The sequence below is a fragment of the Scomber scombrus genome, chromosome 13 (assembly GCF_963691925.1).
Source record: "Scomber scombrus chromosome 13, fScoSco1.1, whole genome shotgun sequence".
NCBI lineage: Eukaryota > Metazoa > Chordata > Actinopteri > Scombriformes > Scombridae > Scomber > Scomber scombrus.
In genome coordinates this window covers 12,932,153-12,946,044 of record NC_084982.1, presented here as the reverse complement: position 1 = coordinate 12,946,044, position 13,892 = coordinate 12,932,153, and the positions used below count along the sequence as shown (strand labels likewise).

At 39.8% G+C, this 13,892-nt stretch overlaps 3 protein-coding genes across 3 annotated transcripts; all 3 read left to right on the top strand.

Moving 5' to 3' along the window:
* The first annotated feature begins 847 nt into the window (after positions 1–847).
* On the top strand, positions 848–4,307 carry tlr7 (toll-like receptor 7). Its single transcript, XM_062431269.1, has 2 exons — positions 848–862; positions 1,150–4,307. The coding sequence occupies exons 1-2, from the start codon at positions 848–850 to the stop codon at positions 4,294–4,296; spliced, it is 3,162 nt and encodes a 1,053-aa protein (XP_062287253.1). The 3' UTR covers positions 4,297–4,307.
* Positions 4,308–4,803: 496 nt separating this feature from the next.
* LOC133992588 (toll-like receptor 8) lies at positions 4,804–9,031 on the top strand. Its single transcript, XM_062431271.1, has 2 exons — positions 4,804–4,861; positions 5,728–9,031. Exons 1-2 carry the CDS (start codon positions 4,859–4,861, stop codon positions 8,809–8,811), a joined length of 3,087 nt encoding a protein of 1,028 aa, XP_062287255.1. The 5' UTR covers positions 4,804–4,858; the 3' UTR covers positions 8,812–9,031.
* An 836-nt stretch (positions 9,032–9,867) lies between these two features.
* tmsb4x (thymosin beta 4 X-linked) lies at positions 9,868–11,277 on the top strand. The gene is made up of 3 exons (XM_062431272.1): positions 9,868–10,007; positions 10,687–10,799; positions 10,885–11,277. The coding sequence occupies exons 2-3, from the start codon at positions 10,700–10,702 to the stop codon at positions 10,911–10,913; spliced, it is 129 nt and encodes a 42-aa protein (XP_062287256.1). The 5' UTR covers positions 9,868–10,007; positions 10,687–10,699; the 3' UTR covers positions 10,914–11,277.
* Positions 11,278–13,892: the final 2,615 nt, after the last annotated feature.

Here is a 13,892-nt window from a genome sequence, read left to right as displayed (position 1 = left end):
TGTTTGACCTGTGTTTAGTTTTATAAGTGTCTTTAATAATTCATCATTTTACCATTTACTCAGGAGGCCTGAGTGGTGGTAATGCTTTTTGCATTAATGATGACGATAGGCTGGAGAATGTTTGCACAGTGTTATGTGTGAGACAAGTGCAGGTTGCACTATGGTTGTGCATCTGAGTAAAAAATGTTGCTTTGTCATTATTCCTTTTCACTATAACAGGCTGATCAGGAAAATGTTTTTCCAAAACTTTCCTGCATCGGGGCTTTCAAATAATGGGCAAAACATTCACTGCTGTATACTGTCTGATGAAAGTGAATGTTACTCAGCCGTATAGCCACAAAACAGCCACAGATTACAGAAGAGGTTTTTGCTTGGTGCTTAAATAGCATGTAAGCTGGTAAACCTGAACTCAAGCATGGGTTTCACTTTCCAATGCATGCTGATCAGAAATGAAACAGCTCTTTCCAGTTGTTTTGGCCATTGAATAACCCACAGCTCCTCCAGCTGTGCAATTATACTGTACTGTATTATCCTCTACCCTTCTATACTAAAGACAACCTTGCCATAGTTAGCATTAAGTACATATTGGCACCATTATATAACAAACAGCAATCAGTCAGTCGTTGTCAAACAGACATTGCAAATAATGAAAGATTGTGTGGTCTGGGACAATAGGGAAGTGATGCTAGCTAATTATACACACATTGATCCAGCCCTGCCACCTGTTACTTTCATCTCATCACCAAATGCAACACATACAAACTGATCGTTAGATTGCTTTCAGTCCTTGATTCAACTTGACAACAGAAAACACAGAAGGACCTCTTTTCAATCTGTCATGAGAACAATGTTCTTCCTCTTGGTGAGTGTCATTTATTATTGTTCATATACTATCACTTATTATGACTGCATTCATAAATGCTGTAATAGTGGGTTGGCTTTGATCAGAAGTGATGTAATCTTTATGGAGAAGTGGAAAATGAAATGCTGAAATGCATGTACCAGTTTCTAGTTATGAAATTCATGTGCTGCCATGCATCGCACAAAATGTTTTTGTAGCATTTGATTCTCAAACCAAATGTCATATACTTGCTATAAATGTTTCCTCCTGCACACATTTCTCAGAGAGCTGCTTGTGTTTCTGTGTAGATGCGTTTGGTACTGCTAGGCCTGTGGTGTTTTCCCGTCATACCAACGGCTAACATTTCATACCCAAAAACTCTGCCATGTGAAGTTGAGACCAACGGGGATGTGGTAAAGGTGGACTGCACTGAGATGAGCCTCAAAAATGTCCCTCGTGGCATCCCAAGAGATACCACCAATCTGACGCTCACCATCAACCATATTCCTAGATTAAACTCCACCTCCTTTTATGGTCTGGATAATCTGACTGAGATTGACATGAGATGTAACTGCGTGCCCATCAAAATTGGCCCCAAGGACCGCATGTGCACAGAGAGTGTGACAATAGAGGAAAATACCTTTACCAGCCTGAGGAATCTGCGAGCTCTTTATTTAGATGGAAACCAACTCTACATGATACCGAAAGGCCTGCCGTCAAATCTGATCCTGCTGAGCTTGGAAGTGAATCACATTTATCGTATTTCTAAAGCAAACCTCTCTGACATCAGAAATGTTGAGATACTCTACCTCGGTCAAAACTGTTATTTTCGTAACCCATGTAATGTATCCTACATTATCGAGGATGGTGCATTTTTACAGCTTAACAATTTAACTCTGTTATCTCTTAAGTCAAATAACTTATCCTTTATACCGCATCAGCTACCCACAAGTCTGAAGGAGCTGTATCTCTATAATAATAACATTACAGAGGTCACCGAGGAAGATTTAAAAAACTTAACTAACTTGGAGATTCTAGATATCAGTGGGAATTGTCCTCGGTGTTACAATGCCCCTTTCCCATGCAAGCCATGTCCAAATAATATGCCACTTCAAATCAGCAAGAATGCTTTTAAAATGCTAACAAAACTAAAGATACTGCGCCTGCACAGTAATTCTCTAATACAGGTGCCGTTTGAATGGTTTACTAGTGCAACAGAACTGAGAGTCCTTGACCTATCAACAAACTTTTTAGCAAGAGATATAGGAGTCACCACCTTCCCAAAATACCTGGGCAAACTGGAAGAACTGGACCTTTCATTTAACTATGAGCTTCAGAGGTACCCTCAAACACTGAGACTGAGCTGCAGTTTTTCCTCCCTACTATCCCTTAGAATCTTTAGAATAAAGGGCTTTGTGTTTCAGCAGCTAAGCGCAGAGAGCATTGCTCCTTTAAAACTCTTACCAAACTTGGAAGTTGTAGATTTGGGTACAAACTTCATTAAAATGACAAACCTTAGCATCCTGATGGAATTGAAAAGCTTTAAGATAATCAGTCTGTCTGACAACAAAATATCTTCCCCATCTGACGGGCAAGATGATGTTGGTCTCTTTGGAGGAGAACCCTTGCTATGGTCTCCCATGACAGCTGCAACTCAGTACCAAAGTAATGAAGTAAGAGAGATTCATTACTTCAGATATGATGAATATGCCCGCAGCTGCAAATACAAAGATAAAGAACTTGGTGTTGTTACATCCTTTGTCAACAAGAAATGCAGTCAGTTTGGCAAAACCCTGGATGTAAGCAGGAACAACATTTTCTTCTTGCATTCAAGATTTTTAAATCTTAGAGAGGTGAGATGCCTCAATCTGTCCGGGAATGCAATGAGCCAAAGTCTGAATGGCTCTGAATTTACCTATCTGACTAACTTACAATATTTAGACTTCTCATCAAATCGCCTAGACCTGCTCTACCCCACTGCATTTCAAGAGCTGAAAAATCTGGTTGTCTTGGATATAAGTAACAACAACCATTATTTTGAATCTGAGGGCTTGACTCACATGCTTAATTTCACCACAAATTTAAAAAATCTCAAGATATTAATGATGAACCACAACAAGATCTCTACCTCCACTAACACAGAGTTGGAGAGTCAATCTTTGGAAAGGCTTGAGTTCAGAGATAACCGGTTAGATATGTTGTGGAGAGATGGTGACACCAGATATTTCAATTATTTCAAGAAACTGCTTAATCTGACAGTCCTTGACATGTCATATAACAACCTCAATTTTATTCCACCACAAGTGTTCAGTGGCCTACCAGACAAGCTGTCTGAGCTTTACATCAAAAGCAACAGACTAAATTCAGAATCCTTTCCTTGGGAGAAACTGCAACTCTTACAGTCTTTGCAAGTTTTAGACCTTAGTGGAAACAGCTTTACCAATGTTCCCAACATGTTGTCAGTCTGTACCAAATGTCTTAAGAAGCTAATTTTACATAAAAACAAAATCTTAAAACTCACGCCAGATTTTCTCAAAGATGCTTACAGCTTAAAATACTTGGATCTTAGTTTTAATCGCATACAGCACATTGAAAAATCAAGCTTTCCAGATGATGTTGTTAATCAGATGGATATGCTGCTTTTACACAACAATAGGTTCCTGTGCACATGCAATGCCACTTGGTTTGTCACATGGCTCAACAGGACCAAAGTTTCCATCCCCAAACTAGCCACAGATGTCAGCTGTGTTGCTCCAGGTGCACAGAGAGGCCATCCAGTGATCTCAGTGGACCTGCTGGCTTGCCAGCACAGTTACTTGTCAATCATCCTTTACACCCTCATGACTTCCCTCATCCTCAGCTTCCTCACCCTGTCCATCTCCAGCCATCTATTCCTGTGGGATGTCTGGTACATCTACCACTTCTGCCGGGCCAAGCTCAAAGGCTACAGCCGTCTGCATTCCCAGAGCGCAGTCTACGATGCCTTTGTGATATATGACACGAAAGACCCTGCAGTGTCAGAATGGGTGACAAAGGAAATGTGCGTCCACCTGGAGGACCGTGGAGATCGTCCCCTGACACTGTGTCTGGAGGAACGAGACTGGATCCCCGGGTGTCCCCTGATTGACAACCTCTCCCAGAGCATTCACAGGAGCAAGAGGACCGTGTTCATTCTCACCAACAAATATATTAAAAGCGGGAACTTCAAGACAGCTTTCTACATGGCCCACCAAAGACTGATGGATGAAAAAAATGACGTCATCATACTGATCTTTTTGGAGAAAGTGCCTTGCAATTCAAAGTACCTGAGATTAAGGAAGAGACTGTATAAGAGGTCTCTCCTGGAGTGGCCAACAAACCCTCAAGCCCAACCATACTTCTGGTTCACACTGAGAAGTGTATTAGCAACTGAAAGTCACAAACAATACAACAACCTTTTCAAAGAGACACTGTAAATGACATTCATGGTTACAATGTAATACTTCCCTTTTGAATTTTATTTGATTGTTATATGATTGAATGTAAATATCACACCCTTTATAAGTAAGATAAAGAAAATGACTGTAATATTACAGGAATGACTGATTGTGTACTTTTTTAAAAAAAATTCCCTGTTCAGCCCTCCCCTCTCAGAGGAATGACTGACACTCTTTGCCATCTCTCTCTTTTCTTTTTTTAAATTTTGAGATGTCAGAGAAACTGTCAACATGTTATAAAAAAGAGGAAATGAAACTGATGTACTTCTTCAATTCACATGCTGCTTTAGTCACGGAATGTATCTTGTTGTGGGAACCAGTCAGCTTAATGTTTGACTATAGCACTGGCATGTTTAAGCATGTTTAATGATGAAAGATATGGAGAGGTTAAGTACTCTATGCCATTTGGACTTCTGATGGCTTGTGAGCACTGAGAATTGAGAGAGGTTTTGTTTTTAGAAATAGTTAATCTTTAATATTGGAAAGTACCAGAGCAGGTTGTCATTCAAGGATCATAAGGAATCAATGTAGTACATGCACAATGGTGAGTTTTATTGATACCGTTTTCTCTGTACTTTTTAGAGCTTAGCTTCATGTATATTAAAAAACAGATTTGTCTACAGAAAATGTGTTGAACGAGATAATTAGGGATGCAATGATCCGATGTGTGGCATTGGCTCTGATACATGTTCAGTGGATCAAGTATTGGCCAGATGTAACTGGTTATTTTTATTTTTATTATTTTTTAAATTCTAAATTTTGGAAAAAGAAATCACTAGTATCTGATTAGCAGATAGTCAAAATTGAGGTTTTGTATTCCGCATTGTCAGAGAATAAGTTGGATCGGTGCATTCCTATAGATAATACATGGTCTAACTCTGTAGACATTTATTTCACTGTAAAGACTTCTGAATGTTCATATACTTTCAGCTGCATATTTATTACTACATTTTTCTATTTTAAGTCATTTTTTACTGATCTTTACACACACACACACACACACACACACACACGTGTATATATATATATATATATATATATGTGTGTGTGTGTATATATATATATATTTATATATATATATATGTGTGTGTGTGTGTGTGTTTTATTCTCAAGATGATACAGCTTTAATAAAGAACTCAACCAAGATGATACAGAATAAATATGTGATCTTGCCACTCAGTGCAGAATAATTTAAACAACCTTACTACTAGTTACTGTGAAATAAAGGAGAAACTGGATGTTAAGAGTATAACATTTAACATACCAAACACAATTATCCCAATTGAGTGTCATTTAACTTACATACTACTGCCACCTGCTGGATACAGTTGGTACATTTCTGAAACACAAAATTAAGACATACTGTATTACAAGTTACTTGATTTGACTAATTGTGTTGTTTATCTATAGGGTATCACATGTTGGATGCACTGGCTACTGCTCTTTCTGTGTTGCCATTATGACATCCAGCCTGCTGCATGTAAACCTGAATGGATGAAAGCGAGTTTCCCTTGTGATGTCAAAGCCGACAACACCTCAAAGGTCATATTTGACTGTAAAGGCCGGCATCTGAATAAGGTACCTTCGGGGATAACCAGCAATGCAACAGAGCTCAACTTATCAGAAAATAACATAACACATATTTCAGTTAAGGAATTTTCTAATCTCATGAATCTCACTTCACTCGAACTCAACTGGGCAAACAAAAACAAACCACTGACCATCGATGCGAATGCTTTCAAAAATCTGACAAAACTGCATGAACTGGCACTGAGTGGCAATTGTCTGAGAGAAGTTCCTCCCAATCTCCCTCTCAGCTTGGAAGTCCTCGAACTAAACAATAACAAGATTAAATTGGATAACATAAACCTTGCCAGCTTAACAAACTTGACAACACTATGGTTATCCAAAAATTGCTACAGCTGGATTCCCTGTGGGAGACCTGTCACTATTATGAACAATTTTGCAGTTATGACCAAACTTCAGGCTCTGGACTTGTCTTTTAACAACTTAACCCAAGTTCCTAAAGGATTACCCAAGTCATTAAACATAATAAAGCTGGCTTCTAACCAAATACAGTACATATCTGAAGATGACTTCCTTGGGCTACATGATTTAAAAATGCTGAAAATACAAGGGAACTGTCCAAGATGTCAAAATGCTCCATATCCCTGTCTTCCCTGCCCAAACATTTCTCTTAGCATCCATGACAATGCATTTCGTAATCTAACAAAGCTTGAGATACTGCACCTGGGAGGAAACTCACTGACATACCTGAATCCCTCCTGGTTTGAGAGCCTGCGCAAACTTAAACAATTGTTCCTCTCATTTAACTTCTTGCAAAAAGCAATAACTGAGGAGGCAACATTTTTAACTAATCTTCACATGCTAGAAAAGCTTGATCTCTCTTTCAACTTTGCCCTCAAGGCCTACCCTCCAACATTAAATCTTTCGAAAGAGTTTTCAAATCTAACGTCACTCAGAACTTTGCATTTGGAAGGTTTGGTCTTCAAGCAAATTGGACCAAGCACACTCAGCCCTCTGTACGAGCTCAAAAATCTGTCTGCACTCAACCTCGGGACTAACTTCATTATTCAGTTTGACTCCTACATATTCAGCAAATTCTCCCACCTGAAAATGATATACCTCGCAGAAAACAGGCTGTATCCCACTTCGGTGGCAAGTCCCTCACACTCAAGTTATGGATACAATCAGATGCCAGACCTTTCTGTTTCACCACTCATAAAACCTCATCCAAAAGACTTTACTTATGAGCTATCACACAGCCTTATCAAACAAGAGTGCTTTGACTCTGGACGGGTGCTAATCCTCAGTTCAAATAATCTGTTCTTCATTGCTCCAGAGCAGTTTGATGGTTATGGAAACATTTCATGTCTCAACCTCTCAAGAAATGGATTTTCGGCAGCACCTATTGGAAAAGAGTTCGACTCCACCTCACTGTCTAATCTGAAATACCTGGACCTGTCGTATAATAAGATTGATCTGGCCTACGACAACGCCTTCAATGAACTAAAGGAACTGCAAGTGCTAGACCTCAGTTACAATGATCACTACTTTAAGGCATATGGGATAACACATAATTTAAATTTTTTGAAAAACCTTCCTGTTCTGAGAGTGCTGAATATGAGCCACAACTCTATTTCCACATTAACAACTAAACAGATGTACAGTAGATCATTAACAGAACTTCGGTTTGAAAAAAATAATCTTGGGACTCTTTGGAAAGAAAGGGATGGCTCATATAAGAGACTTTTCACTAATCTTACCAATTTGACAGTTTTAGATATATCCAGCAACAACATTGCAAAGATTCCAGAAAATGTTTATGAACTATTGCCACGTAACCTCACCAAACTGTGTATAAGTCATAACTCTCTTACTGATTTTAAATGGGACAAACTAGACGGTTTTCATCAACTTCGAATTTTAGACCTGAGCTTCAATTCTTTATCTAACGTGACAGGTATGAACTCAGATGCAACACACACTTTGATTTTCCTTGACCTGAGTAATAATAACATTTTTCACTTGGACGATGGGTTTTTGAAGGGTGCAAGAAGCCTTAAGACTCTTAGCCTTAGTTACAACAAACTAACTGTCATCAATCAATCCACCTTCCGTTCAGGACCTGAGGATCACATTCAAACTTTGCTTTTGTGGAAAAACCCATTACAATGTACCTGTGATTCATTAGACTTCATTCTGTGGATTGAAAACACAAATGTAAAGCTCCCAGGACTGACCACTATGGTCACATGTGACACACCAGAAAAACAGTGTGGTCAAGCACTGATATATTTTGACATCAACCAGTGTGTAAATGACATTCAGGCATTCTTGATCTACATTCTCACAAGTTCCTTCATTATTGTTTTTATGTTTGTGGCAACAGTTGCGCACTTATTTTACTGGGATGCTTCTTATGTACTACACTATATGAAAGCTAAACTGAAGGGATACAGTTCCTTGAGCTCACCAGGCTGTGCTTATGACGTCTTTGTGACTTACGACAGCAGAGACGCACATGTGTCTGAGTGGGTGATGACAAATCTGCGGGTGAAACTGGAGGAGGAAGGAGAGAAGCATCTTCCTCTGTGTCTGGAGGAGAGGGACTGGCCTCCTGGAGTCCCACTGGTAGATAACCTCAGTCAGAGCATCCGCTACAGTCGGAAGACCCTGTTTGTCTTAACAGAGGGCTACGTTAAGACTGGAGTATTCAAACTGGCAATGTATCTGGCCCATCAAAGACTGCTTGATGAAAATGTGGATGTGATCGTACTGCTGATGCTGGAGCCTGTGCTGCAGCACACTCACTTCCTGCGTCTGAGGAGGAGACTGTGTGGGGAAAGTGTTGTGGAGTGGCCGAGAACAGCAGCCGCAGAGCCCTGGTTTTGGCAAAACCTGAGAAATGTTGTCAGAGTAGACAATCAGGTGATGTACAACAAGACCTACTCAAAGTACTTCAGCAGGTGAAACAGGATATACATCAGTGATGTGTGTGGGAATGATTTATAACTTGTGGACAATAATATCTTAAGCTTGTTTTGAATGTTTTATTTCAACATTGATCTTTCTCTGCCTGGGATTCAATGGGAGACAACAAAAGACATGATTTCATCATTTTTGCTGATATAGCTACTGTGATGAATCTTTCGTGATTTGTGTGCCATTATTACTGTACATGAATAAAATTGGTGCCACTTAAATGTTTCAGTCTGTTTCCCTTTAACCTAGAAAATAACTTCAAGGCCACTAGGTAAACTAAAGTCATTTACTTTATAAAAGAAAAGACACTGCATGCTCCTTCATTTTAAGTGTTTGCTGCTTATATGAAGAATTTTTTTTTTTAAACTGCCAAGATTTACACAACAAAACTCTATTTTAATGTCACTTTTATTTCACTGACTTGAAATTAGCCATGTGTGAGGATGTATAAGAATGACTATTCAGCTCATAGGTTTCACACTCTTCACTATTGCCAATCTACAGTATAGACAGTTATCCTATGTAATAACTAAATCTTATCAGATGGGAATCCCTGAGACTAGATCTTGTCAAATACGGATCTGCGGCTGGCTGTCTATCAATGTGGGGATAATCGACTCCAAAAAGGTGAACCATTGCCCTACACATTCCCCTTGCATTACGTCCTGGTTATTGCTTCATTTGTCCGCATGGTGGCAGCACTGATACAGTTTAATAGTTAACAGAGTGCAAATGAATCCTACACCCAGACAACTCAACCGTCTCACTCATTAACTACTTAGAGCGACATTTTGTTCGCTTTGTGGCATGATCAAACACAATGAAAGGTTGTGATGATAGACATGGCTTCCAGTAAAGAGGAGAAAATGAATAAGACTCACTCACCTGATGTGATGCAGCTGGTCGCAAACGCAGTTGCTCAAATTAAATGAGCAAGCTTTACATTGCAGTTTGGTTAAGGTATAGTCAGTGTTTTGATTTGTTTTTTTTTTTTTAAATATATATTTTTATGACTCCAATTAGCAGAAACAAGTTTGTAAAAAACAGGATTTAGGAACAGTGGACGTGACGTCAGAGGATTATTTGCATACTGCGCAGTATTTATAGTCAGCTCGAGGCTGCGTACATCACTCTGCTCATCCACAGCTCGACGTGTGTTCAGTTATTTGTCTGACCAGATCCCGGTGAGTGTGTTTTCATGTTAATTTGACTGTGTCCATGTATGTTTTTTTAGCCTTTTGTTTTTTGCTCTTTTGTGTTGGATGTTGTAGTGGGGGTTTACGAGCTAATTACGTTCCCTGTCGTCGTCTCACAATGTCCTGGCTCATTAAATAGTGTCTTTTGCACAATTATATGTCCAGAAAACACGGACTTGTGACCTAATTTAAAAAAATGTTACGAGAAGAAATTGCATAAGGGCGTAACGCTACACTGTGGCGTGGTCTATGCGGCCAAACGGGCACTACGACATGTAAATGGGTATTTGTCTTATGCTAAACTTAAAGATGCAGCTTTATGTGCCCTACTTCCTTTTTAAAGAGTCGCAGGTTTATTGTTCCGAGGAGGTTAGGCATGGCTGAAGGCAGTCTACACGTCTAAATGGCTTAAAAGGGCGGTGGTCCCTCAGCTGCACATGTTCTCCAACTGACACAAAGCTTTCCTCAAATCACATGCACAAGCGGTGTATCTATTGCCTACATCTCACTACTGGTCTCAGTCATAGTTCCCGTTTTTGTATAATAACACTGTAAATGGCGAAACAGTCACATCAGCCCTCGTAATTGGCTGCCCACTTGTACAGGTGTTCTGATTCAAACATGGCTACAAAGATTTATTGGATTATTTATTTTTATTTTTTAACAGCGCCTCTGGAAACATGGCTGATAAACCAGACATCACAGAAGTCACAACCTTCGACAAGACCAAGCTGAAGAAGACGGAGACTCAAGAGAAGAACACATTGCCAACCAAAGAAAGTAGGTGTTTTTATAAACAAATTCAGAATATATTGTAACACTTAAAGTGCTGAAATGTCCAACAGATCTGTCTCTTCTCTTGCAGCCATCGAACAGGAGAAGACCTCACCATGAAGACCAGTCCTCCTGCACACCATACATTCCACAAGCCCTGCCTTTTTTTTTTTCTTTTTTTCCTGTTCCAACATGAAGTCAAGTTGCAGTACTAATTGACAAACAATGGCTATACAACCATCACTTGCCTATACACCCCTTTTTTGTACAGTAAATGGCTTGATGTCAGCATGGGTTCCTGGCATCTGTTGCTGTGGAGTTGAAGAGCAGGTGTGCCATGAAACAACTTAAGGGACCTACACTTTGACCTGTTGCCCTACTCTGGCCACTTGTGAATGCTAACAATGCAAACTGTGTCTTTTTTGTAAATCTGGAATGCACACGTTTGTTGAATATGCAAAATAAAAAAAAATGTAAATTGTCAGAGTGCCTCTGTGGTTTTTAGTGTAGGATTGGGTAAATTGTACTTGTGCCCCACCCTTTTAGGAACCACTTGAGAATAACTGGCATTTTAAAGTCTCACTCTTGAACAGCATGGGAGCAATTGTTAGGTGTTGCTGCTTGCATGTGTAGTCACAAACTGATCTGAAAAGCCAGCTGGACAGACTGCTTTCAATGCTTCCATAGCCAAAAGCTGGAGTGTCTTCATGGGATATGGATTAAAAGTTAAAAATTACAGCATGGTACATCTAAAAATCAAACTATGTAAAGGGACCTGTGGCCCTTTATAGACATCAACACTGGATTTAGAATGGACTTGCCAAAAAAGAGTCTTGAGTCACTGTACTCAAGTGAATATTAAGCACATCTAGCATCCTGGAAAGGGCATGGCTGAACAAATCCTATAAGTTTCAAAATATACTTAAACTGACTCCTTGGGCAAACCTCATTATCCTAATGCTTTCCTAACCAACCAGCCTTACAATCCTGTGTAGCACACTCAGATATTTCTTCTTTGCAGCTGTTCCAGGTCAATGTTCAGCCCAGCCCTGAGCAGGAACACATCCCCAGTCCCTCCCCACTCTGCCCTTCAGCTGTAGCTACAGCAGCTTCACACTGCAACACTGCTTTAGAGGTAATGAAAAATTTCTCCTGCCTCACAAGACGGGTCACATCAAATGTATCTCAGGTGTAGGATTAGGGTGGTGTGTGTGTTTCAGTCTTATTGTTTTGGATAAATGAATCAACTTGTTAGATTAGAACAGACAGCTGCAGTGTTGTGGCATTACTTTTAAATAAATGAGGCGCTGTGAGGCAGGTTGTTAGAAAAACATGAAAAGACAGCGGTGAGCATTTCTGGTTTGCTGTCATTAGTGTCTCCTGACACCCTGATCACACAGGCTATACCTGAACTTTTTAATGAGGTTGACTCGATCAGGCTACCCTAAGGCCATGTGTGCTTTGTAGCTTTAGCTATTGAGTGACACTGCAGATTCATACACAAGTTAAGCTTCTGTTTTCTCAAGAGGTTTTTACTATGAAGCTTCATAAAAAACTAATTGAGGAAAAAAAATATTGCTAAATTTTACATATAAGATAGATCAGAATGTGAACTAATTGACAGGAAGACATGACTGAACACAGAATAGCAGATATGATCAGTACTGAATTGAGTCTGAGCATGCTATGGGATAACAAATGCTTTGCCCTTCTTCAACCCTTTCAATGGGCACACAACAGTGAGGAAGCTGCACTCTTTGGAGGCTGTCACAGAAAGACAAACTATTGAAAAAAAGAGAACCTGCACTACCTCATTCTGCTGCACAGGGACGACAGCTGTATCTCATGTGGGGAGAGAGAGAGAGGGAGGGAGCAAGATTACGTAACTGCAATGTGTCTATAGACCATAGCAGCTGTGCTGTAACAGCAACAATAGGATCTGCTGAGGGATTGGCACAAGTTCAAATTCATCCTCTTTCCCATGAGGCTGCATTTAACCTAATGTTATTTTTAGGATGGGAAAAAAGGAGGCAAGTTTGTTTATTTTCATTTGGTAATTTTAGGATGCACCAAAAGGCCACATAATCTATAAACCTACACACAGCTGTGATGCCAGTCCCCCCTCCAACCCCCACAAGTAGGCTACTCTACGATCCTTATGAGCAGTCTGGTCACACAACAGCTCCTCAGTGTCTTATTACAATGTGTGACTTTGGGAGCACATTAGTCACACTTTGTTAAATTTTTTATTTTTTCAAATTTAGCCATGGACAATCTTACAATGTGAAGGTATCTCCAGGGTTAAGCATATTGCTCGAGGGCACTTCAAGCAAATACATGTTGGAAAGATCAAATCTGATCACCTTTGGGCAGGGAGCAGATCATTTATGTAAATATATATATTATAAACAGCGTTACTTCATTCCTACTGATGTTGCTTGTATCAACCCACTCAAGAACTGATGACCATCCATGAAAAGGGATACAAATGGTGCTGAAATGACACTAAGGGCTGATTGTGGTGAACTTGGCCCGAGGCACCAAGAGGCCATCTGCCAGTGTTGTGACGGGCGCTCTCTGGACTGGCTGTGTCACAGGCTGACTCCTGCCCACTATGAAGAACACAGATGCCTCTGAGACTGCCTATGGCTACATACGTAATGTGCTTTGAGAGGACTGCTGCAGCCCCAAAAGGGGATTATACTGTAAATCAACAGGCACATTGTATGCTGTTTCGATTCAGTGGCTCAGGTGCAACTTGTAAACACAATGTACTATTAAGTGCATTCATGACAGGATCCTCCATAATATCAAATAATCCTGGCTGTAAAACATACTATGATATTTGATGGTAAACTTGATAATTAATATCTATTTCAGTTTCAGTATTCAGTCAAGGGTTAAATAACAGTATTCTTTGTGTGACACTGGAGTCTGTTTCAACATATGAGAAACACTCAGCGATATGTGGCCTGTAAATACATGTGGGCTCCTGTCTAAGGAACAGAATCTGCTTTGCTAATGCAAATAAATGTACTACCAATCAGTATCTTATTATAAAACCCACATAATATAGAAAATACCATAAAACTTAAATAA

Excerpts from the sequence above, each read along its gene's own strand:
- tmsb4x (XM_062431272.1), top strand. The coding sequence starts at position 10,700 with ATGGCTGATAAACCAGACATCACAGAAGTCACAACCTTCGACAAGACC. Across the intron at positions 10,800-10,884 it reads CACATTGCCAACCAAAGAAA|CCATCGAACAGGAGAAGACC; the intron begins GTAGGTGTTTTT and ends CTTCTCTTGCAG.